The sequence below is a fragment of the Leucoraja erinacea genome, chromosome 7 (genome assembly GCF_028641065.1).
Source record: "Leucoraja erinacea ecotype New England chromosome 7, Leri_hhj_1, whole genome shotgun sequence".
NCBI lineage: Eukaryota > Metazoa > Chordata > Chondrichthyes > Rajiformes > Rajidae > Leucoraja > Leucoraja erinaceus.
Genome location: NC_073383.1, coordinates 8,639,373 through 8,665,596, shown reverse-complemented (window position 1 = coordinate 8,665,596; position 26,224 = coordinate 8,639,373). Strand labels below are relative to the sequence as shown.

General features: G+C 44.9%; 1 protein-coding gene across 1 annotated transcript in view; it reads right to left on the bottom strand.

Annotated features, from left to right (window-relative positions):
- The window catches only part of LOC129698618 (protein boule-like), a 92,526-nt gene that overhangs the window by 15,216 nt on the left and 51,086 nt on the right, over window positions 1–26,224 (bottom strand). Inside the window, exon 8 of the mRNA XM_055637737.1 lies at window positions 9,201–9,248. Within this exon, the coding sequence (XP_055493712.1) occupies window positions 9,201–9,248 (48 nt within the window). The remainder of the gene's footprint in view (window positions 1–9,200; window positions 9,249–26,224) is intronic.

The window sequence follows — 26,224 nt, the reverse complement described above, 5'->3', positions numbered from 1 at the left end:
ATCGCAGGTTGTCCCATCCAGTTAAATTTTAAGTAACGTCTGTGGTCACCTCGTATGGGTACTGAATAGTATGCATCTTTTAAATCGATGCTAGCCATGAAGTACCCTTTGGAAATTAGTTGTTTAGCAGTAACAAAGGTTTCCATTTTTAAGTGAATATATTGTACAAATGTATTCAATTTTGTCAGATCTATGATGATGCGACAACCACCATCTTTTTTGGTTTTAGTAAATATATTGGACACAAATTCTAATGGTTCGTGTTGTGTTGTCTGAATTATATCTTTTATGTAAAGTCGCTCCAGTTCTTGTGCTTCTGTTTTTTCCCTATCAGAGAGCACAAATTCTCGGTTTGGTTTGTGTTGAACTGGAGGGCTGTTTTGGTGTACAAATTCTATGGCATATCCCTGGATACTGCTTAAGACGTAAGTATCGGATGTTAGCATGCTCCATGCATTTAAAAACCAATACAGTCTTCCCCCAACCTCCATGCTTCCCATATTATTTGGGGAACCAGACCCACCTACCTTCATTGTTACCAGTGGCAGGACTACTTCTTGCTGAAGTTCTTTCGTTGCTGTGCTGGTGGTTGGCTCTTCGGGTTGGTTGCTGGTGTTCTTGGGGTTTCCCGCATCTTCCAGGAGGGTCGGCGTGGTTCATGGCCTAAAAAAGACTCATGTTGAAAGTGCGGAGCCCTCGAACTTTCACCAGTTCTACCAGTGAGTGCGTAGGGGTGATGTCGTAGGCTATGGTGGATTTTAGCAGGGTGGGTTGATCCTTTAATTAACCCCAAAGTTTTGGCCTCTTCGTCCAACTCTTTTACCTGCTTTGACAAGTTGCCTCCGAACAGGAGAATGGACGGTTTGGTGGCTCCAGACTTACACAGCCCCGCAAATTTTGGATTCAGCGTTGGCTGTATGGCACTTTTTCTAATGCTATTTAGTTCGTGCTGTGTGTTGCATAGAAGTGCCAGGGCGTCCTGTTGGTCTTGGGACATGGCCGTGGTGTCCACCGTACGGGCAAAAGCGGTTATTCCTGAAGTTAGTAACTTCAGGACTTTTTGAAGCTTCACATCCATGCTTCTGACGCCTGGCCCGATGTGCTTCCAGATGCAGCTGTTTACAATTGGCACATTCAGGGAAATGCAGTTTCCTGGTGCTAAATGTCTCCCTGTTGTATCCAGCACAGCCTGTTCCTGTAGCTGGTTCAGTGACATATAGTCAATGCTTGCTGTAAGCTTAGGCTCCAGGTTTGCCCGTTTGGTCTGGCTGCATGAAGCTTGCCACCATATCCAGTAAATCTTCTTTCCCCTGCACCCCATGCACACTGGTGTTTTCTTCCGCGGTCCCCTCTTCCAAGTCAGCCCAGAACTGACTCGAGGTGCTCCCCTCTGAAAGGGTGGAGATATTGTGCAGCCCTTGAAAAGGTGCTGCTGTGGGTTTGATATATGGCCCACAGGGATCTGATTTCAAATCGCGGAGCCGGTCCCGCTGGAGCAGATGCTCCAGACACCGTTCCATTCGGGTCCAGCGTTCTTCATTGCTGGTCTCCCGCGGTGTGTCAGAGTCGGACTCCTCCGAGTCCACGACTCTGTTAGTCTTGTGTTTTGCCTTTCCGCCCGGCCGCGTTGATTTGGCCGGTGCGACGGCTACACAGGGCACTAGTGATCCCACTACGGGTGATCTAGGTGCCGACGGCTGCTTTGGCTGGCTGTCCGCTACTCCGCGGTCCTTCCCGGCCAGCTTCGTAACAGCCCTCTTTGATTTTCTCCCTTTCTCCATGTCTGTAGAGGGAAAAAAGTTTGCAGAGAAAATCCTTACCTGCGATAGCGGCTTTTAAATTGCCGCCGCGGGGGAACGTCCTTCCACCGCGTCTGATGTTTGCAAATGCGTGTAGCGCAATGACACGCATGCGTCCTAGCGGGCTTCTTCACGTAGTCACTCACGTGACTCCGAAGTAAAATAATTAGGCTCCTACTATATCATCAGCATGTAAAACTCATCAATGCCTGGTGTAATGTTTCATCAAAACTCAGTAAATCACTTCTGAACAGAAATTTAGTTTGTCTTGAGGGATACTTCACTTTCACTGGTCACTTGAAGCCAGGAAAGCTAATGTTTATTCCTTATTGCCTGAAATAAATATTATATCAAATAAATAAGCTTTCTTTTAAGCCAAATATCATCCTTTACAAAAAGAAAATATACAAGGATTCTTAGAGCAGCTTGTGGCGTAGCCTACCAGGAAAAAGGCAATTTTGTATTTAGTGTTATGTCAAGGTCAATAGAGGAGCGGCAGGTGAAGGAGTGCAGGGATTGGCTGAAAAATTTAATTAGCAAATCGGTAAGTTAGCTAATTAGTGAATTAGTCAATTCCAGCTAATATAAGCAAGGTTTGCTCTAGGGGAGCGGCCTTGTCGAGGGAAGTGCCTTGTGAAAAAAGTGTGAGTTTTTGGCTCGAGTGCCTTGTGAGAAAAGTGCGAGTCTTTGGCTCGAGAGTCTTCGGCGAGGAGGCTAAGATGAGGAGACTACGCCAAAAGTTGGAGAGGGTGAGACGCAGTGAAGAAATGACAGGCAAGCTGATTCAGTGTGATGTTTGCAGGAAGTGGGAGGTCAGGGACACTGCTTGCGCCTCTGGCTGCTGCAACTGTGGAAAGTATGTCCAGGTTCAGCTCCTGAAGGACCGTATTAGGGAACTGGATGACCTCAGGATCATCTGGGAAACAAGAGTTTCCTGGACAAGACCTACAGCGAGATTGTAACACCGAAGTTACCGGAAGAGAGAAGGTGGGCGACGATGAGGAAAGGAAGGAAACGGGAGTACAGGAGACCCCCGGGGTTGTACCTCTTGAAAACAGGTACACCCTCTTGGAAGACACTGCCAGTCTGAGCGGCGGTCAGGTCTGCGAGTCAAAACCGAAGAGACGGACATCAGGCAGAGCTGTGGTAGTAGGGGACTCCATAGCGAGACGTACAGACGGGTTTCTGCGGCACAGACAGGATTCAAGGATGGCGTGTTGCCTCCCTGGTGCCAGGGTCCAGGACATCACGGACCGATTGCAGGGCAGCCTCAGAGGGGGCAGCCGGAAGTGGTAGTGCATGTCGGCACAAATGACGTCGGGGAAAAAGAGGAAGGAGAAATCTGCAGCATGACTTTAGAGAGCTCGGGAGAAGGCCGAACAGCAGGATCTCCAGGGTGGTTATCTCCGGTTTGCTTCCAGTTCCTCGTGCTAGTGAGGGCAGGAACAGGGATATAGGGGATCTGAATGTGTGGCTGAGGAGATGATGCAGGGGGCAGGGATTTTGATTCTTAGACCAATGGGATCTGTTTTGGGGTAAGGGTGAATTGTGCAAAAGGGACGGGTTGCACCTTAACAGGCGGGGGAGCAGCATTCTAGCAGTCAAGGTTTGCCATGCAACATGGGTGGGTTTAAACTAAATAGTGGGGGTGGGGGAAGAGACAAATTGGAAATACAAGGATGGAGTTAAAGGGAAAAAGAGTGTAGAAAAGTTAAGAAAGACACCAGAATAAACGGGACAGAAAGCTCACGAAGGGATAGGAGAGTATGGCCATGTGAAATAGGAATCGATGTGAAAGATGTGGTGAGTAATGGATTAAAAGTATTGTATATGAATGCATGAAGTATAAGAAGTAAAGTGGATAGAAACTTAGAAACAAGGATCAATTTGAGGCTCAGCTGGAGAGTGGTAGATATGACATTGTGGGGATTACAGAGACATGGCTGCAGGAGGATCGGGAAGGACAGGCAGGTGGGGACAGGAGGTGAGGTAGCTCTGATGGTGAGGGATGAAATTCAGTCCCTTGCAACAAGACTGAGTCGCTGTGGATAGAATTGAAGAATTATAAAGGTAAGAAGACACTAATGGGAGTTATCTACAGGTCCCCAAACAGTAGCCTGGATATAGGGTGCAAGTTGCAGCAGGAGTTAAAATTGGTATGTAACAAAGGTAATGCCACTGTGGTTATGGGAGATTTCAATATGCAGGCAGACTGGGAAAATTAGGTTGGTTCTGGATTCCAAGAAAGGGAGTTTGTAGAGTGCCTCCGAGATGGATTCTTAGAGCACCTTGTATTGGAGCCTGCCAGAGAAAAGGCAATTCTGGATTTAGTGTTGTGTAATGAACCAGATTTAATAGGGGAGCTCAAGGTAAAGGAACTGCTAGGAGGTAGTGTCCATAATATAAGTTTTACTTTGCAATTTGAGAGGGAGAAGGTTAAATCACATGTGTCAGTGTTGCAGTTGAACAAAGGGGACTATTAAGGCATGAGAGAGGAGTTGGCCAAGGTCGACTGGAAAAGCAACCTAGCAGGAATGACAGTGGAACAGCAATGGCAGGAATTTCTGGTCATAGTCCAGAAGATGCAGGATCATTTCATTCCAGAGAGGAAGAAAGATTCTAAGGGGAGTGAGAGACAACCGTTGCTGACAAGGGAAGTTAGGGACAGTATAAAACTAAAAGAAAAGGTATATAACATAGCAAAGAGTAGCAAGAAGCCTGAGGATTGGGAAACTTTCAAAGGACATCAGAAGGTAACAAAGAGGGCAATATTGGATGAAAAGATGAAGTACGAAAGTAAGCACGCAAAGAATATAAAGAAGGAGAATAAAAGCTTATTTAGGTATGTTCAGAGAAAAAGATTAGTAAAGAGAAAAAGGTGAAACAGGTGAAATTATTATGTGGAACAAGGAAATGGCAGAAGAGTTGAACACGTACTTCGGTTCTGTCTTCACCAAGGAAGACACAATCTCCCAGATGTATTGAGGACGGAGGATCTAGGGAGAGAGAGGAACTGAAAGAAATTTGCATTTGGCGAGTAAAGGTATTGGGTAGACTGATGGGACTGAAGACTGATAAATCCCCAGGGCCTGATGGTCTGCATCCCAGGGTACTCAAGGAGGTGGCTTTAGAAATTGTGGACGCATTGGTGATCATTTTCCAATGTTCTCAGGTTCAGGATCAGTTCCTGTGGATTGGAGGGTAGCTAACGTTATCCCACTTTTCTAGAGAGAAAATGGGGAATTATAGACCAGTTAGCCTGACATCGGTGGTGGGGAAGATGCTGGAGTCAATTATTAAAGAAGTAATAACTGCGCATTTGGATAGCAGTAAAATAATTGGTCTAAGTCAGCATGGATTTATGAAGCGGAAATCCTGCTTGACTAATCATTTGGAAAATTTTTGAGGATGTGACAAGTAAAATGGATGATGGAGAGCCTGCGGATGTAGTGTATCTGGTCTTTCAAAAAGCCTTTGATAAGGTCCCACACAGGAGATTTAGAGCACATGGTATTGGGGGTAGGGTATTGACATGGATAGAGAATTGGTTAGCAGACAATGAGTAGGAATAAATGGGACCCTGTCAGAATGGTAGGCAGTGGCGAGTGGAGTGCCGCAAGGCTCAGTGCTGGGTCCACAGCTATTTACAATATATATTAATGATTTAGATGATGGAATTAAAAGTAACACTAGCACATTTGCAGATGACACAAAGTTGGGTGGCAGTGTGAACTGCAAAGAGGATGCTAGGAGGTTGCAGGGTGACTTGGACAGGTTGAGTTAGTGGGCAGATGCATAGAAGCTGCAGTATAATATAAAATAAATGTGAGGTTATCCACTTTGGCGGCAAGAACAAGGAGGCAGATTACTATCTCAATGGTGTCAGATTACGAAAAAGGGAAGTGCAACGAGACGTGGGTGTCCTTGTGCACCAGTCACTGAAAGTAAACATGCAGGTACAGCAGGCAGTGAAGAAAGCTAATGGCATATTGGTCTTCATAACAATAGGATTTGAGTATGGGAGTAAAGAGGTCCTTCTGCAGTTGTACAGGGCCCTGGTGAGACCACATCTGGAGTATTATGTGCAGTTTTGGTCTTCTAATTTGAGGAAGGACATCCTTGCTATTGTAGGTTCATGAAGTTAAACCCCCAAGATGGTGGGACTATCATATGAGGAAACATTGGAAAGACTGGGCTTGTATTCACTGGAATTTAGAAGGATGAGACGGGATCTTATAGAAACATATAAAATTATAAAAGGACTTGACAAGCTAGATGCAGGAAAAATGTTCCCAATGTTGGGGGAGTCCAGTCCAGGGGCTACAGTCATAGGCCTCCCCTAAGAATAAAGGGGAGGTTATTTAAAACTGAGATGAGAAAAAACATTTGCACCCAGAGAGTTGTGAATTTGTGGAATTCTCTGCCACGGAAGGCAGTCGAGGCCAATTCACTGGATGAATTTAAAAGGGATTTAGATAGAGCTCTTGGGGCTAGTGGAATCAAGGGGTATGGGGAGAAGGCAGGCACGGGTTACTGATCATGGATTATTAGTCATGATCACAATGAATGACAGTGCTGGCTCGAGGGGGCCGAATGGCTTCCTCCTGCACCTATTTTCTATGTTTCTATGTCTAATGAACCGGATTTGATAAGGGATCTCAAGGTAAAGGAACCATTAGGAGTTAGCAACCACAACATGATAAGTTTTAATCTGTAATTTGAGAGGGTGAAGGTGAAATTGGATGTGGCGGTATTGTAGCTGGGCAAAGGGGACTAGAGGCATGAGGGAGGAGCTGACCAAAGTTGACTGGAAAGGGACAAAGCAGGGATGACAGTGGAACAGCAATGGCAGGAATTTCTTGGAATAATCCGGAAGATAATTTCACACAGAGAGTGGTGAATTCACACAGAGAGTGGTGAATCTCTGGAATTCTCTGCCACAGAGGGTAGTTGAGGCCAGTTCATTGGCTATATTTAAGAGGGAGTTAGATGTGGCCCTTGTGGCTAAGGGGATCAGGGGGTATGGAGAGAAGGCAGGTACGGGATACTGAGTTGGATGATCAGCCATGATCATATTGAATGGCGGTGCAGGCTCGAAGGGCCGAATGGCCTACTCCTGCACCTAATTTCTATGTTTCTATAAAGGATCTTTTCATTACAAAGAGTAAGAAAGATTCTAGGGGGAGAAAGAAGCGACTATGGCTGACAAGGGAAGTCAAGGACAGTATAAAACTAAATGAGAAGGCATATAACATTGAAAGATTAGTGGGAAGCCAGAGGATTGGGAAGCTTTTAAAGAACAGAGGGTAACTAAAAAGACAATACAGGGAGAAAATAAGAAATACGAAGGTAAGCTAACCAATAATATAAGAGGATAGCAAGAATTTCTTCAGTTATATAAGGAGCAAGAGAGAGGCAAGAGTGGATGTGAGACCACTAGAGAATGATGCAGAAGTGATAATAAGGAATAAATAATTGGCAGGAGTTGAATAACGTTTTTGCATCAGACTTCACAGTGGAAGACACCAGCAATGTGCCTAAAATTCAGGAGTCAGGGGGTGGAAGTTAGTGGAGTGGCTATTACAGGGGGAAGGTGCTTGGGAAGCTGAAAGGGCTGAAGGTGGGCCTGAAGGTGGATAAGTCACCTGGGCCGGATGGACTGTGCCCTACGGTTCTGAAAGAGGTGGCTTTAAGGATTGTGGAGGCATTGATAGTGATATTTCAGAAATCACTAGTCAGGAGTGTCCCAGATGATTGAAAAATTGCCAATATTACCCCACTGCACAAAAAGGGAGCAAGGCAGAATAGTGGGAACTATAGGCTGGTTAGTCATGACTTCGGTGGTTGGTAAGATTTTAGGGTCCATTATAAAGGATGAGGTTACGGAGCACTTAGAAGTTCACGATAAAATAGGCTAACAAATGTGCAGGAATTTTGAAGAAGTAAATAGCAGGACAGACAAAGGAGAGTCAGTAGATGTTGTTTATATAGATTTTCAGAAAGCCTTTGATAAGGTGCCACACGTTAGGCTGCTTAAGAAGATGAGAGCCCACAATATCAAAGGACAGATACTAGCATGGATAGCAAGCAGGTTGGCTGGATGACAGAACACAAAAAGTGGCAATAAAGGGGGCTTTTTCTGGTTGGCTGACAGTGACTAGTGGAGTTCCACAAGGGTCGGTGCTGGGGCCGCTAGTCTTCACGTTGTGTATTAATGATTTGAACGAGGGGCTTGAAGGCTTTGTGGCAAAGTTTGCGTATGATATGAAATTAGGTGGAGGGGCAGGTAGTGTGGAGAAAGCAGGGACTCTGCAGAAGTACTTGGGACAAGTTGAGAGAGTGGGCAAAGTGGTAGATGGAATATAGTGTGGAGTCATGCATTTTGGTAGTAGGAATAAAGGTGTAGACTATTTTCTAAACGGGGTGAGAATCCAGAAATCAGAGGTGCAAAGGAACTTGAGAGTGCTGGTGTAGGATTCCCAAAAAGGTTAATCTGCAAGTCGAATCGGTAGTAAAGAAAGCAAACTCAATGCTAGCATTTATTTCAAAAGGGCTTGCATACAAAAACAGGGATGTAATGTTGAGGCTCTATAAGGCGCTGGTAAGGCAGCATTTGAAATATTGTAAGCAACCTTGGGCACCATATCTGAGGAAGGATTTGCAGGCTCTGGAGGGTTCAGAGAGGTTTACAAGAATGATTCCAGGAATGATGTTAACTTATGATGAGCGTTTGTCAGCACTGGGCCTGTACTCACTGGAGTTTAGAAGAATGAGGGGCGGGACCTCGTTGAAACATACAGAAGAGAGAAAGGCTTGGATAGAGTGGATGGGGAGAGGAAGGAGAGATAGATCAGCCATGACTGAATGGCGGAGTAGACGTGATGGGCTGAATGGCCTAATTCTACTACTATTCCTTATGAATTCTTATGAAACAGGCATTTTTTACACAAATAGCTATGTTGATTTTTTTTTTAATTAAAAATTGAAAATGATTTTACAAAACTAAATGTTTTTCAATGTTTTTGTTAGAACTATTAATAGATTAATTGATTTCAATAAGCAGCTAAATAGTTGCAGAATTTTAGTTTATAAAGTCATGAAATAAAAACTACATGCAAAAATTCTGTAGATGCTGAAAAAAGGAAATTAAACAGGAAATAGCATGTCAAGCAACTCCAAGGAAGAGATACACTGTTTTCAGTTCAATTAACTTTTGTCAGTTCTATTTATGACTTCACAATAGCTGTCTGACCTGTTGAAAACAACATTATCAAACATCTTTATCTAAAGACTTGCAACAAATATACAATTTATTTAATTCACCAAACAGCAGAGCAGAATCAAAACATCAATGTCAATGAACTACCATGTTTGGAAATTGAAACAAATTAAAGGTTTTACCTGTGGTAATCCCCACTGCCACTGCCCTGCAAGACAATGTGCAGGTGCCTGCAAACAAAAGAGAAGTAATCAAATCCTTATTAATTTACAATATTGACCTGAAAAGATCCACTTTATTTTATTGGTATAACATTGGGGGTTAACTTATTGCTGTTAGTGAATGTCATAAAAAAGAGAAATTTAACGGCAAGATTAATTGTCTTAATTGTCCTGATTAAAGAGGGTGCCAGACCACCAGTTGTCGGAAAATCATTGGTGGACCTGTACTGAATAAATGGATATTTCGGAGATTGGAGGGGTGGATAGTGTTTCTGGGGATGAACAATTGTACAAACCTCCAAGCTTTGGCCAGGCATATCTGACTGGAGATAGCCAGGGAGGTTTCTGCAAGGAATGGGTTCAATATATGACAGTCTATATCATGGAGTAGCCTTCAATGCAGAGAAGTCTCCATACCTGTCCCTGAGCAAAAAACAAGTTATGTTTCCTTGCTTGAAAATTAAGCTTGTATAACCTCCTTAATCCAGAAAAGAGCAGCTGTCTCTAAAGAGAGTCGATGTCTCAATTTAAATGTGCAAATATGAATTGCTATGGTATTAACTATCATTTCATCTATGTGTGTGTGTGTGTGTATGTGAGAGAGAGATTTGGCCTTTGATCCCTTGCTTTGCCAAAACAGCTTTGAAAATATCCTACATTGTCCCCATTTCGCTGGCGATTTCACTTTTACATTCAATCATCCACTCTACAAAATTAGTCTAGTATACTTGTAAAACTCTGTGTGTGTGTGTGTGTGTGTGTGTGTGTGTGTGTGTGTGTGTGATTTTAACTTTGAAACATATTTCCTCGAAAAAACTAGACACAAAAACGCAGAGATTTTTACATATTTCGGTAGGGATTTAACTTACGATTTCAGAAATCAACTCTCTAGATTTGGTCAATTATTTCCCTAGATTTTGAATAAAATTGTTCACAAAACATAAAAAAAAATTAAATCAAACTGCTGCCCTCACTCTCTACCCCCCCCCCCTCTCTAGACCCCCCTGCAAATTGGGGGCTATTGCTTCAGTGGATAGGGCGATATGGGGTAATAGGAGCAAATTTATAATATTAATATAATATCAAAGGGGGTAGTTAGTGTGTGCGTGGGTGGTTTTCGTGTGTGGCGCCGCATGCCCCCCCCACCCCCCGCAAACGTTTGTTGGGGGAAAAGACCCAACGGTTTGCACTTGGTCTAGCATCTATTAAAACTGTGTGTGTATGTGTGTGTCATTTTGCATTTGAAAAGTATCTCCTCAAAAACCAGACGCAAAGACGCAGAGATTTTTACAATTTCGGTAGGGATTTAACTTACGATTTCATAAACACACTCCTCTCTAAATTCAGTCAATTATTTCCCCAGATTTTGAATAAACTCACTTTTTAAAATATAATCGCCGCTTGCCAGCTGCTGACGTCATAATGCCTACCAATACAGGCCCACCTGCCTATTGGCCTTCCACCCCCCCCCCCCCACCGCGAAAGTTCTGCAGAACAAAGATTCTACATCTCCGTTTCGCTATAGGATCTTTGTTCTACAGATCTCGGGGCAGCGGCGCCTCACGCGCTGAACTTTCTCCTCGCCAAAGATCTTTGCTCCTCATTGTCGGCGGAGCTCGTGAAGCCCCACCCGCCTGCGCACTCATTCCAGCTGTGGGTCTCCAGAGTCAGAATCTGCTTCTCTCTCTCTCTCCCCTCATTTGGTAGCCCGGCTCCCCTCCAACCCACCCCCACCCCCCACCCCCCCCCCCCCCCCCCCCCCACTCTTCTGCTCACCTCCTCCCCTCTCCATCCTCCCTCTCCGGGACGATCGTCTGTCCCCCCACCCCCCCCTCCCCCCGGCCCAGCTCTGCCACGCTGGCGGAAGCCACGATCGGCTGGTCCCCCTGCTGCTTTTCACCGTCCTCAGATCGCTCCGTGCCTTGTTCAGGCTACCGCCCTGCCCCCCTCCTCTCTCCCTCTACCCCCCCCCCCCCTCTCTCTCTCTCCTCCTCTCTTTCCCCCTCTCCTCTCCCCCCCCCTCTCTCACCTCTCTCTCTCTCTCTCCTCCCTCCTCCAGTAGTTAGTGTGCTAATGTGTGTGACGCCGCATGCCACCCACCCCTCCCCCCGAACAGACCCAACGGGTCTACACTTGGTTTAGTAATAATATAAAACTCTGATCTTGGATGTGGATGTATTTATTTGTTTATGTGTGTGTGTGTGCGTATGTGATTCACATCTCCTCGAAAACCCGACGCGCTACATATTCCGGTAGAGATTTACCTCATGATCTCAAAAATCGCCTCATCTGAAAAATTGATAAATTATTTCCCAAGTTTTTTAAACTAAAATTGTTCACCAATCTGAGATCTTTTTTTTAAGTTAACGAGCTGATGACGTCACAATGGCTCTGCTGATCGCGGCAAGCTGCGCAGTTTTCAATGCGCTGCCGGCTGGGCACTGTTTTCCAAGAGTGACGTCACCACCATCCTCTGTACTGCAGATCCTGAGGTCACAAGCATCCCGGCTTGCTTTTGAAGAACTTTCTCCTCATGGCCTGCGGCACTCCTCCTCCCTCCCGCTGCTAGAGGGGAGAGGGATGAGTGAGGGGGGAAGGGAGAGAAGGGGGGGGGGGGGGTGAGTGAGGAGGTGGGGAGGGAGAGAGGAAGGGGAGAGCAGGAGGATGGGGGAAAAGGAGGAAAATGGGGAGAGGAGGAGAGCGTCAACCAAAGGACTGCGAGTTCAGCGGCTTCAATCCAGAGCCCGGGGGGGGGGGTCGTCACAGGGGAAGGCTGGTTCCCGGATGCAATACTCCCCCGCTCCCGGCTTCAGGCTCCAGGGCCCCGAGTACCGGGGGGGGGTGTCACTCGCAGCGCGGGGAACGCGCAGTAGACCCATTGTGACGTCATCAGCGAGACCATCTCGTTTATTTTCAAAGTTTTATCGGATTTGTAATCATTTTCATAAATCTCGAGAAATAAAGCATGAATTTTTCAGATAAGGCGATTTCGGACTCCTGGGATCTCACATGGGACAATGGGATCTCACATGGGATCAACAAAGTTGCAATCGGAGAACATGTAGAGGAAGGCTGAAAAGTGCTGGGGGATGCAGGGGAAGTGGAATTGTTTTTTTTAAGTCCATGCAGCAAGTGTGTGCATAGGGAGGGGAGAGGGGTTATGGAGGGACTGAGGGTACGGGATAGAAGTGGGAGGGGAGAAGGGTTATGGAGGGAAGGAGTGACTGAGGGTAGGGGAAAGGAGTGGGAGGTAGAGGTGAGTGGGGGAGGGAAGGAGGAGAGGGGAAAGAAGAAGGGAGCAAGTACTGGGGATGAGGGGGAATAGAGGAGGATAAGGGGAGGAAGAGGGATGGCAAGGCGCAGTTGGGGAGGGTTGCTGTCACTCGCGTCACAACGGGGATCTCTGGCATCACAACGGGAAACCGCCAGCCAAGCCTGCGCAGTTGGGGGCTATTGGGCTAGTGGTGGAACATTGCCTTGGGGAACGGGTCCCACTTGGTCTAGTATATCTATCTATCTATTTTTACTATTAAAAGTCTGGACTTGTTTATCTGTGATCTCAGGAGCTACGCCAAAACGGTACACATCAGCGCAACATTTTTTGCAGAATCTTACTCAGCTCTTTCCCATGGTCGTTCGTATCAAGTTTGTTCACATTTGATGTTATATTTCACGTTATTGATAATTCAAGGTTTAAAAAAGCCAACTTAAACAAGATTTTTACCGTTAAAATCCTTCCTGCCAGCTTCCAACAAACCTCGATACAAAGGTGCAATACAGGAATACTCTGTGCTTCCACCAACTTTTAATCTAAATGGGATATCAGTCCTCTACCTGACATTTACAACAATGTTGTTGCCATCATACAACACTTACTTTAGCTCCTGGCAGGACAGGAAGGGGAGAGTGAATTGGTATTGCAATTGGGGAAGTTTTAAGTCCAGTGCTGGGGGAGGCAGGGGAGTGCTGGAACCTTACATCCGGCAACGGATTGAGTTGGGGGACCATGCCTCCCTTGGGGGCTACAGATTAGTAGTGCAATTTTGCATTGGGGAACGGGTTGCGTTATGGGATCAGGCCTCCCGTGTGACAGGAACCCAACGGGTCCCAGTTATTCTAGTATACTATTAAAAATCTCGACTTGTTTGTCTGTGATCTCAGGAGCTACGCCAAAACGGTACACAGTAGCGCGGATATTTTTGGATCACCTTACTCACCTTTGTCCCATTTGCATTCCTATAAAGTTTTGTTCAGATTGATCTTAAATTTCACAAGAAAGTTTACATTTTTTAAACTTAAAAAGTCAAGATTTTAGAACAAACAAGACTAAGTGGGACCCGTTGGGTCCCATGTTCACACGGGAGGACTGGTCTCCCAACACAATCTTCCACCTCTCCACCAATTCCAATATTGGTGGCCAGTGGTGGAGGGGGTCTTTCTGGAGCGCTAGTACGGGTATTGTGGGCTGAAGGGACTGGTCTCCAGAGGGCTAGTATGGACATTGTGGGCCAAATGGATTCTTGGGTAACAGCTCAGTCACTCAAGCCTGATGTGCTGGCAGCTCACTCACGGCTGGTAGGCGAGCAGTTGACTCACGGCTATTCCTTGAAATTCCATTTCAAGCAGGGTGCAAGGCCACCAAATTCAAGTGTAGTTTCTTACCACTTCAAGCAGGGTGCAAGGCCACCGAATTAAAGTGCAGTTTCATACCACTTCAACAAAGGTGCAGGGCCACCAAACTCAAGTGCAGTTTCCTACCACTTCAAGCAGTGTGCAGGGCCACCAAACTCAAGTGCAGTTTCATGCCACTTCAAGCAGGGTGCAAGGCCACCAAACTCAAGTGCACTTTCATGCCATTTCAAACAGGGTGCAAGGCCACCAAACTCAAGTGCAGTTTCATACCATTTCATGCAGGGTGCAAGGCCACCAAATTCAAGTGCAGTTTTTTACCACTTCAAGCAGGGTGCAAGGCCACCGAATTCAAGTGCAGTTTCCTACCACTTCAAGCAGGGTGCAAGGCCACTGAATTCAAGTGCAGTTTCCAACCACTTCAAGCAGGGTGCAAGGCCACCGAATTCAAGTGCAGTTTCCAACCACTTCAAGCAGGGTGCAAGGCCACCAAATTCAAGTGCAGTTTCATACCACTTCAAGCAAGGTGCAGGGCCACCAAACTCGAGTGCAGTTTCCTACCACTTCAAGCAGGGTGCAGGGCCACCAAACTCAAGTGCAGTTTCATACCACTTCAAGCAAGGTGCAGGGCCACCAAACTCGAGTGCAGTTTCCTACCACTTCAAGCAGGGTGCAGGGCCACCAAACTCAAGTGCAGTTTCATGCCACTTCAAGCAGGGTGCAAGGCCACTAAATGCTAATGCTGTTTAATGCCATTTCAAACAGGGTGCAAGGCCACTAAATTCAAGTGCAGTTTCATACCATTTCATGCAGGGTGCAAGGCCACCACATTCAAATGCCGTTTCATACCATTTCAAGCAGGGTGGAACCACCATAAAAATGCACAAAACACCACTCACAGTTCAGTAGACATTCAATGTGTTCAGTTGATTCACAGCTCAGAGTCGTGACCTCTCCCTCTCCCTCCCCCTCTTGCAGACTGAGCCACACCCACACTTCCGGGTTTGATAATCCCTTCCCTCTCCTACCAGAAGGGGCGTGGCCTTCATGGCGTGATTGACAGGAGAGAGATTCTCACATTTTTTTTAAAAACATTAATAACTTTTATTTTTCATTGATGGGAAGAACCCTCTGCACCTGATCACAGCAGTAAGTGGTAGCGGTTTATTTAAAATCAATATACAGTGCAAACAGGGAGTTGTGCAGTTACCACCACCAACAACCATTGCAGTGCAGCATTTCAAAGCAGTTACCACCACCAACAACCATTTGCAGTGCAGCATTTCAAAGCAGTTACCACCACCAACAACCATTTGCAGTGCAGCATTTCAAAGCAACCACATTTTCATTTTCAAACCACATTAAGGGCACTCACAGTTGAGTAGACATGTGTTCAGTGTTAATCACAGCTCAGAGATGCGCGACCCTCTCGCTTCCTCCATCTTGCAGAGACTGAGTGAGGCACAACACTTCCGGGTTTTATAGTCCCTCCCCCAGCAGGGGCAGCAGAGAGAATGTCAACATTTTTAAAATATTAATAACTCTTTATTTTTCATCGATGGGAAATATCCTCTTGTCCTGTGCAGCGGAGGGGGCCCGAGTAAGATAGCCAAAAACACAGCCGTATGTGGCAGCATTTTCTTTTTTAAATCATGAAACAGAAAAACAGGAAGTGGTCAAGATCTTACTTTTAGTAATATAGATTTCACTATGTAGCTATCTTTACCTGTGATGTCACAATTGCTACATTGTTGCAATCTCAGCACACTCAGTCCAGCCAGGCTGACAGCACTAGAAATGTTGTATCCCTTTTTTTGTTTAATCCTGGCGAACTGCGCAGTTGGGGGCTATGGGTAAGTGCTGGAATCTTGCATTGGGGGAAAGGGTTGCATTGGGGAAACGGGTGAGTGGTGTGCAATATTGCTGTGGGGAACGGGTTGCGATGCGGGACCAGGTCTCCCGTGGGGGCTATGGGTGAGTGGTCCAATATTGCCTTGGGGTCCAGGCCTCCCGTGTGACAGGGACCCAACATGTCCCACTTGGTCTAGTATATTATATTATATTACTAAAACTCTAATCGTGTTTGTATGCGTGCGTGCATAGATATGATATCCCAAAACGGTGCACGATAGCACTACAATTTTTGTCCCACCTTACTCACCATTGTCCTGGGATGTAAATATTTTACAAGCTATTGACATTTTAAACTTTCCAAATCCATTTTTCAAACCACTTTTCCACTTGCCCTGCCCGTCAGCCATGTTACAATGACGTCACAATGGGATCCCGAATCTCATTTACATTTTAAAAAATTGCAATTTAAAAAAAAACAAAAAAACGTTAAAATCAAATTCTTGTTTTCATTCGCAATATCTCATTTTACATTTTTTTTAAATCAGAGATTTAAAATAAAACTCAGTTTTAATCAAATTCCGTTTTCATTAACAGCTAACATTGTGTTTCGGTTATTTTAAGAAAAATCGCGATTTTCATTGTGGGGAGTGGGATAGGGGGGAGGTTTCATTAAAAAAAAACATCAGATAGTGTGGGAGAGGAGGGGGATAGAGGAAGAGAAGGAAGGAGTGGAGGAGGTAGGGAGTGGGGGATAGAGGGAGAGGAAAGCAGCGGAGGAGGTGAGGAGGGAGATGGGGAGTGGGATGGGGGGAGGTGAGTGGGGGGAGCAGGGGATAGAGGGAGAGGATGGGGTTAGGGAGGGGAGAGGGGTTATGGAGGGAATGACTGAGGTTAGGGGAAAGGGGAAGGAGGGAGAGGTGAGGGAGGGAGTGGGGAGGGGAGGAGGAAAGGGGAAAGAGGGAGAGTGAAGACGTGGGGGAGGAAGTGCTGGTGGATGAGGAGGAATGGAGGATAGGGGCAGGAAGAGGGATGGCAAGGCGCAGTTGGAGGAGGGTTGCCGTGACTCGCGTCGCAACGGAGATCTCTGGCGTCACAACAGGAACCCCTCAGCCACACCTGCGCAGTTGGGGGCAATGGGTCAGTGGTGGAATATTGCCTGAGGGGACAGGCCCAACAAGTCTGTACCTGGTCTAGTCTTAATTAAATTTATGGCTTATACAGTCACATGTTGAATGAACAGGGATCCAATGAGCAACACCAGCAAAATATACAACACTAATTTGATGAGTATTTGGTTCAATTTATGTTGTTTTTATGTTAACCATATAACAATTACAGCACGGAAACAGGCCATCTCAGCCCTACAAGTCCGTGCCGAACAACATTTTTCCCTTAGTCCCACCTGCTTGCACTCATACCATAACCCTCCATTCCCTTCTCATCCATATGCCTATCCAATTTATTTTTAAATGATACCAACGAACCTACCTCCAGCACTTCCACTGGAAGTTCATTCCACACCGCTACCACTCTCTGAGTAAAGAAGTTCCCCCTCATGTTACCCCTAAACTTCTGTCCCATAATTCTGAAGTCATGTCCTCTTATTGTCATTAGTTATGTTGTTTTATAACTAATTTATGTTGTATTTGGTTGAATTTATTTATCTGTGAAATGCGGCATAGAACACCAGCTGCAGTTGTACAGGGTCTTGGTGAGACCACATCCGGAGTACACACAGAGAGTGGTGAATCTCTGGAATTCTCTGCCACAGAAGGTAGTTGAGGCTAGTTCATTGGCTATATTTAAGAGAGAGTTAGATGTGGCCCTTGTGGCTAAAGGGATCAGGGGGTATGGAGAGAAGGCAGGTACAGGATACTGAGTTGGATGATCAGCCATGATCATATTGAATGGCGGTGCAGGCTCGAAGGTCCGAATGGCCTACTCCTGCACGTATTTTCTATGTTTCTATGCAGTCTGGAGACATTTTGAGATTAGGAAAAATGCTGATTAGGAAACTGAGAGTGAACATGGTAGTGTCCTCCACAAGCAGAGCTTCACTGGTCACAGACTTCAGCGAGGAGAAAATGGCAGTTTGAATATTGTCTCTTTAATCATACTTTCAAGGGAAACTGGGTATATAGTACATATTGTTCCGTGAATAAATAAATAATTTTGTTTTTCAGACCAATGTATTTGAATTTTACATGCTGGAATATTTTTGATGTGATTTGGAGTAGTATTTTGCTGGGATAAAAAGGTGGTTGGGAAAACAGAAATCCCGGCAAAAAGTCATAAGTAGAATTGCCCGATATCTGGTAAAATACCCAGTGCGTAGGTTAAGCAAATTTCCAGCTGCCTCCCTCCCCATTCTTGATCTCCCTCTCCATCACAAGAGATAGACTATTGACTTTCTATTACAAACCCATTGATTCTCACACTATCTAGATTACACTCATTCCCACCCTGCTTCCTGCAAAGACTATTTTCCCCTACTCCCAATTCTTCCATGTACACCCTGCCCCCAGGATGAGGAGTTTCATACCAGGACATCCGAGATGTCCTCATTCTTGAGGGAACGGGGGGTTCTTGTCTTCCATCATAGATGAGACCCTCACATGCGTCTCCTCAGTACCCCACAGATCCGCACTTGCTCCCCCAACCCCTAGTCGCAACAGGGACAGAGTTCCCCTCGTCCTTACCTTACACCCCATCAGCCGTTGCATACAAAATACAATCCTCCGACATTTTCGCCACCTCCAACAGCATCCCACTAGTCACATCTTCCCATATCCACCCCTTTCCACCTTCTGCAGAGACCGTTCCCTCCGCAACTCTCTGGTTAACTCATTCCTTCCCACCTAAACCACCCCCTCCACTGGTACCTTCTCTTGCAACCGCAGGAGATGCAACGCCTGTCCCTGTATCTCCTCCCTCGACTCTGTCCAGGGACCCTGACAGTTCTGACAGGTTAGGCAGAGGTTCACTTGCACCTCCTTCAACTTCATCTACTGTATCCATTGTTCAAGATGTGGACTCTTATACATTGGCGAGACCAAACATAGGTTGGGCAATCGTGCCGCTGAACTCCTTCGCTCAGTCCAGCTGGACCTACCTGATCTCCCGGTTGCTAAACACTTTAATTCCCCTTCCCACTCACCTTCACTGTCAGAATGGGGCTAAACGCAAATTGGAAGAACATCTCATGTTTTGTTTGGGCAGCTTACAATCCAGGGGTATGATTATGATTTCTCTAACTTCAAGTACCCTGCCTTCCCTCTCTCAATCCCACCCCCACCCAAGTCACACCATCTTTCATTCTCACACAATTACAGCTAAAAATGATACACAAAAAAGTGGAGTAACTCAGCGCGACAGGCAGCACCTCTGGATAGAAGGAATGGGTGATGTTTCGGGTCGACACCCTTCTTCAGACTCTGCAGTTCTTTCCTATACATTACTCTGCTGTTGGTTCCCCTATTTTCAATAATTTGCATGATTGGCATGTTAATGTTTCATTGAACTGAGCTACCATTTAAAGTTACAGAATGCAAATAAACCCAAATACGCTAATAATGTAAACATTTATACATTCAATTTAATTTTTCCAAATGACAAATTAACAGATTAAAAAAAAAAGTTTTATTTTTGAATTATTCCTATGTTTGGTTCTCTCCCAATGATATGTTCCTTATTTTTGTTGTATCATGCTTTGACTGGTCTATTCTAAACCAACCGACTCCCACAACTATCTAGACTACACTTCTTCCCACCCTCCTTCCTGCAAAGACTCTGAAGGATCTCAACCCAAAACTATTCCTATCCAGAGATGCTGCCTGTCCTGCTGAGTTACTCCAACATTTTGTGTCTGTCTTAGGTTTAAACCAGCATCTGCAGTTCCTTCCTACAACATTCTCACCGAGAGCTTTGCTATAAAGTTGTTGTTTGACAGAATCACTGACTTAATGACTATAGATTTTCTGACCTGGGTAAACTGCATTGGTGAGATATCAACTTGCAGCACCTTAGCACAAATAATGATATTTTGTTAGAAATTAAAAAAAAAAAAAAAAAAAAAAAATCAAGATAAAATCATACAGCTATTTTGCACAGTAAAGAGTTGCGAGGTTTGAGGTTCAATAGTCAATTTATGACACATGGGATTGCAGAATAAACAGTCAATTTGGAGCTCACCATCACCAATATCCCATTCTCTCCCCTAGAGGTGCAATCTAGTGAAGTTTCCAGCTAATGGAGAACCACGTGATATTACTGTAAAATATTCCAATACCGTTTAAATTACTGTAACAGATGGGTTCTCATGATTGAAGTATTTTTTCTCCTCTCCAATTTTGTGCCCTCTGCAACTCAATAAAAGTTGTTCTTTCGTTTGAAAGATTTTTGACCTGAAATGTTGACTAACAAATTACAGCATGTTATCTGCTGCGAACTGCAATAAGTTCACACCAATTTTGATGCGCAACTATTTTTGGATTTGACACTGGAATATAATGTTCTGAGACATAGAGACAGGTGCCGAGAAATAGAATTGCACCGACTCTTTGTGTGTCCAAAGGTGGAGTAATGCTGACAAATGCTGAGTCTTCCACAAAAAGCAGAAAAATTGGTCAAAATCTAGTTTGAATGAGCATGAGAATTAGGATGGTTTATTACTAGAAACAAGTGCTAAAATGATAACAGTGAGATATCCAGCAGGATCACATCCCAATTATGTACATCTCTCAAGATTTTGTTGTACGGCAATCAAAGGGTGCCAGCCACAACATGTGGCAAACATGGGGGAGACAGTGCAGTGACGGTCAATTCCCACAATCATGAATACACACTGTTAAGCACAAAAAAAAATGTCTTGAATAAGGTCTTATAGAAAAGGGGTAGTTGGAAACTAAAAGATTCAATTAGTCACCATAAGAAAAATTAAGGAATTTCTACACAATGCTGCAATGTTAACAGAGATCATGATCTCTCCAAAGTTTTGTTTAGTATACAGCTTGGAATAGTATACAACCAGTCCTTTGGCCCACGACGACCATCTCACCTGTTCTCACAGTTTCTATGTTAACCCATTTTTTGCATCCATTCCAATTCAATTCAATTCAATTCAATTCAACTTTAATGTCATCGCACAAATACAAGTATCAGTACAACGAAATGCAGTTTTGCGTCAGTCCGTAGTAGTTGTACATAAAGAGAAAAAACAAGAAAAAAATAGAAAGAGAGAAGATACAGAATAATCAGGAAATACAGAATGATTAAACAAAGGGGGACGGAGGGACCAGAGAAATCTATCATCGGGACTCCGAGTTCAGCAGTGTGATTGTGTTGTTATAGAAGCTTTTCCTCATCCTGCTGGTACGTGACCTGAGGCTCCTGTACCGCCTCCCTGATGGGAGGAGGGCAAACAGTCCATGGTTGGGGTGTGAGGGGTCTTTGATGATCTTCCCAGCCCGTCTCAGACACCGTTTTCGGTGGAGGGCATCCATGGCAGGGAGCGGGGCACCGATGATGTGCTGCGCGGTTTTCACCACCCGTTGTAGTGCCTTCCTGTCCGCAGCAGTGCAGCTGCTGTACCATACCGTGAAGCAGGTGGTCAGGATACTCTCTATGGTACAGCGGTAAAAGTTGGTCAGGATCTGGGGGGACAGGTGGGCTTTCTTGAGCCTCCTAAGGAAGTAAAGGCGCTGCTGTGCCTTTTTGATCAGCTTGGAGGTGTTGAGGGACCAGGACAAGTCCTCCGAGATATGCACTCCGAGGAATTTATAGCTGGAGACGCGCTCCACCTCAGTCCCGTTGATATGGATGGCGGTATGACTGCCTCCTCTGGTCTGCCTGAAGTCGACAATACTTAAAGGGCAATTTGCAGACCACTTGACCTACAAAACCACACGTCTTTGGGATGTGAAAGGAAACCAGAGCACCTGGGGGAAATACACAGATAGAATGTGTAAACTCTAAACAGACAGCACCTGATGTCTGGATTGAACCAGGGTGTCTGGCACTGTGATGCAGTGGTTCTATCAGCTGTGCCGCCCAAAGTATGTCAAAGTGTTCAAATTTCCAGAATGGAAAGCATCACTAAAAATGTTTCTTAGACAATGGTGTGAGCTCTTTAGGTGAGGTGTCACATCAATAAAATCATTTAATGTAGCAAATCTCTTAAATATTTGGAGCAGGGATTCATTCATTCATGTGCTATTATTCAGTGCAGTAATATGCAACAGGCAATAATGCATTCTCAGGTGCTACCCATTATACAGGTTGAACACCGATTATTTTCCAGCAACTGATGATCCGCTCACCCCTATAATCCAGACAAAATTACGAGAGCTCAGTTGAAATTCCATGAGTGGCCATAGATGGCATTGTGAGTGGCGAACGCTCTTTCCAGACCTGTCCCTCCATTGAAAAGAATCCATTATGCTCTCAATCTTCTCCCCTAACTAATTCCCAGAAAAACACATTAAACCCTCGTTCTAACGACCCCCTTATAACAGATGTCGGATATAGCGGTCGGACCTGCCATCCCCTGCTCGCACCATCTCCCCGGCCATTTAAAACCTCAGCCTCTGACCCCACTCATGACTCGCAAGCATACCGAGAAGGAAAAAAACTTGTCAACCATGGTTGAACCACGTGGCCCACTCTCAGGTGAAGTCCAAGTACAAGTCAAATGATCCTAAGCTGTACAACAGATCTATTTGCAATCTTGCAAAACCATCAGGGATGCCAAGAGGGAATTCCAGACCAAGCCAAGTTCAGAAACAACAAATGGATGCCCGTCGATTGTGTCATGGAATGATACAGCGTGGAAACAGGCCCTTTGGCCCAACTTGCCCACACCGGTCAACATGTCCCACCTGCTTGCGTTTGGTCCATATCCCTACAAACCTGTCCTATCCATTTACCTGTCTAACTGCTTCGTAAATGTTGGGATAGTCCCAGCCTCAACTACCTCCTCTGGCAGTTTGTTCCATACACCCAATATCCTTTTGTGTGAAAAGGCTTGCATTGTGGCAAGGCTTGCATGTTTTAACGGGCTACAGAGTGAAGTCGAGCAGTTTGACGTATCCCCTTTGCTTTGAACGAAATGTCATCCATCCTGTCAGCTTCGATTTTGGCTGAACAAATGGTCACTGTCGCACATTTAAGATTGGCCTTCCTAAGAGTGAATCCACGGAAAGTAACCGGCTAACTTGCAGGAGTATAGACTAGCTTGCAGGAGTATTCACAGGTAGCTTTAACCTCTCACTGCTCCATTCCGAGGTCCTCAACTGTTTCAAGAAGACCACTATCATCCTGATGCCAAAGAGAAGCATGGTAGTATGCCTTAATGACTACCATCCAGTGGCTCGGACATCAAGTGCTTCAAGAGACTAGTGATGGTGCACATGAACTCCAGCTTCCCAGACAGCTTTGATCCTCTGCAGTTTGCCTACTGTTGCAACAGGTCCGCAGAAGACACCCATAACTCATATATGGAACACCTAGACAACAAGGACATTACTGAGGAGAATGTGTTTGGGAAGCTGAAAGGTCTGAATGAGGATACGTAACCTGGACCAGATGAGCTACATTCTGATTGCGGTAGCTGTTGAGATCGTGAAGGCGTTAGTAGTGATCTTTCAAGAATCACGAGTTAGGAATGGTTACTGAGGACTGGAAAATCACAAATGTAACTCCACTGTTTAAGAAGTGAGCGAGGTAAAAGAAAGGAAATTATAGGCCAGTTAGTCTGACTTGTGGTTGGTAAAATTTTAGGCCATTATTAAGGATGAGGTTTTGGGGTACTTGGAAGCACATGATAAAATAGACCAAAGTCAGTATGGTTTTGTTAAGGGGAGATCTTGCCTAACTAATCTGTTGGAATTTCTTTTGGCAGTAACATCCAGGATAAACAAAGAGAGAGTTGGTGGATACAAAGTGCTAGAGTAACTCAGCAGGTTAGGCAGCATCTCTGGAGAACATAGATAGGTGATGCTTCGGGTCGTAACCCTTTTTCAGACTGATTGTAAATGGGGGGGGGAGGGGGGGGGTAGAAGAAAGCTAGAAGAGGGTAAAGGCAGGACAAAGCGTGGTAAGTTATAGGTGGACGCAGAAGAGAGGGCCTTTTGATATGGTTAGGGCAGAGATAACAACTGGTGTGAACTGGATGAACCGCACCTCATATTCTGCTTGGGTGGATTACAACCCAACATTATGAACACAGAAGATACAAACACAAAATGCAGGAGTAACTCAGTGGGACAGGCAGCATCTCTGCAGAGAAAGAATGGATGACATTTTGTGTCAAGACCCTTCTTCAGACTGAGGACAATGAACACAAAATTCTCCAACCCTGTCTCACAACTTCTGCTATTATCTCTGCAATCAGTCTGAAGAAGGGTCTCGACCTGAAATATCACCCATCCATGTTCCCCAGAGATGCTGCCTGACCTGCTGAGTTACTCCAGCACATTGTGTTCCTTTGTGCATTTACCAGCATTTGCAGTTCTTTTGTTTCTCCATTAGAGTCCGTGGATGTTGTTTACCTGGATTTTCAGAATGCCTTTGATAAGGTGCCACACATGAGGCTGCTAAACAAAATAGGAGCCCGTGGTATTAGAGGCAAGTTACTAGCATGGATAGAAGATTGGCTGACTGGCAAAAGGCAAAGAATGCGAATGAAGGGGTCCTTTTCTGGTTGGTAGCCGATGACTAGCGGTGTTCTGCAGATGTTGAGGTTAGGTCCACTACTTTTCATGTTAAATCTTAATGATCTGGATGATAGAATTGATGGCTTTGTGACCAGGTTTTCAGATGATACGAATATAGGTGGAGGGGCAGGTAGGGTTGAGGAAGCAAAGAATTTGCAAATGGACTTGGACTGATTGGGAGAATGGGCAAAGTGACAAAGTGACAAATGGAATACAGCTTTGCAAAGTGTATGGTCATGCACTTTGTTAGAAAGAATAAAGACGTAGACTACTTTCTAATTAATGAGAAAATTCAGAAATCAGAGGTGCAAAGGGATTTGGGAGTGCTGGTGCAGGATTTCCAAAATGATAATATGCAATTTGAATGGGTGGTCAGGAAGGCACATGCAATGCTAGCATTCATTTCAAGGGGACTAGAATTTAAGCATGTAATGCTGAGGGTTAATGAACTGTTGGTCGAGCCACATTTGGAATAGTGCAAGTAGTTTTGGGTCCCATGTTTTGAGGAAGGATGTGCTGCAGTAGGAGGGGGTCCAGAAGAGGTTTATGAAATTATCTCAGGAATGATTGAGTTAACATTTGAGGAGTATTTGAAGGCTCTGGGGCTGTGCCCTCTGGGGTTTATAAGGAGTAGTGGGGATCTCATTGAAACCTATTGGACAATGAAAGGCCTGGACAATGAAAGGCCTAGACAGAATGGATGTAGAAAGGATGTTTCCAGTAATGGGAGACCAGAGGGTACAGCCTCAGAATAAAAGGACATATTTTCAGAATGGATAGGAGGAATATAGAATCTGTGGAATTCATTGCTACAGACAACTGAGGAGGCCAAGATACTAGAGCAGAGATTGATAGGTTTGTGATTAGTAAGGGCATCAAGGATTACTGGGAGAAGGCAGGAGAAACAGGCAAAATGATTTATTTGGATGACTGAATGGCGGAGTAGACTTGATCGGCCGAATGGTCTAATTCTGTCCCTATGTCTTATGGACATCTATTTATGGAGAATAGCCACCTTCAACTCCATAATCCCATTGAAATGCATGGACATAGGAGTCAGCACCTCACTCTGCCACTGGATCCTTGACTTTCTGACCCATTGACCTCAATTAGTGAGGATAGGTCAGTACTCATCCTCCACAATAATTCTCAACACCGGTGCCCCACAAAGATGCATATTTATTCCCCAACTATACGTGCTATACACTCGAGGATGAGGGGTGATCTTATAGAAGTATACAAAATCGTGAGACGATTACATCAGGTAAACGGGCAGAATCTCTTGCCCAGATTAGGGGAATCGAGAACCAGAGGACATAGGTTTAAGGTGAGTGGGGACTGATTTCATAGTAACCTGAGTGCAGCATGGTGCCTGTCCCACTGAATTACTCCAACATGTTGTGTCTATCTTAGAATTCCCTAGCAGTCAGCAATTTTTGGAGTACCTTCTGCAGGAGGTCAGCATCTGTTCAAGATGGTGGTAATAGGGATGGGCAACAGATGCTGTCTCAGTGATGCTCATATTAAAAAAATCTAAAAATGTGATGCACTCCAATTGGAATTATCATTATGACACCCAAATTTAGATTTAATAGCAGCTGTTGAAGCCTGAAGTTAACTTTCACCATCACTCATGTCTACAAAATCAGTCAAAGTTGGCTTCCAGAACTGTTACATGATCGAGCAAAAGACTAATATATAATTTATACCACTGCAAATTTAGGAGTGATCCTTTCAAATACCATAGAAAGGAAATTGGGAGCGGTTAAACACTGTACAAGTTCACGATAT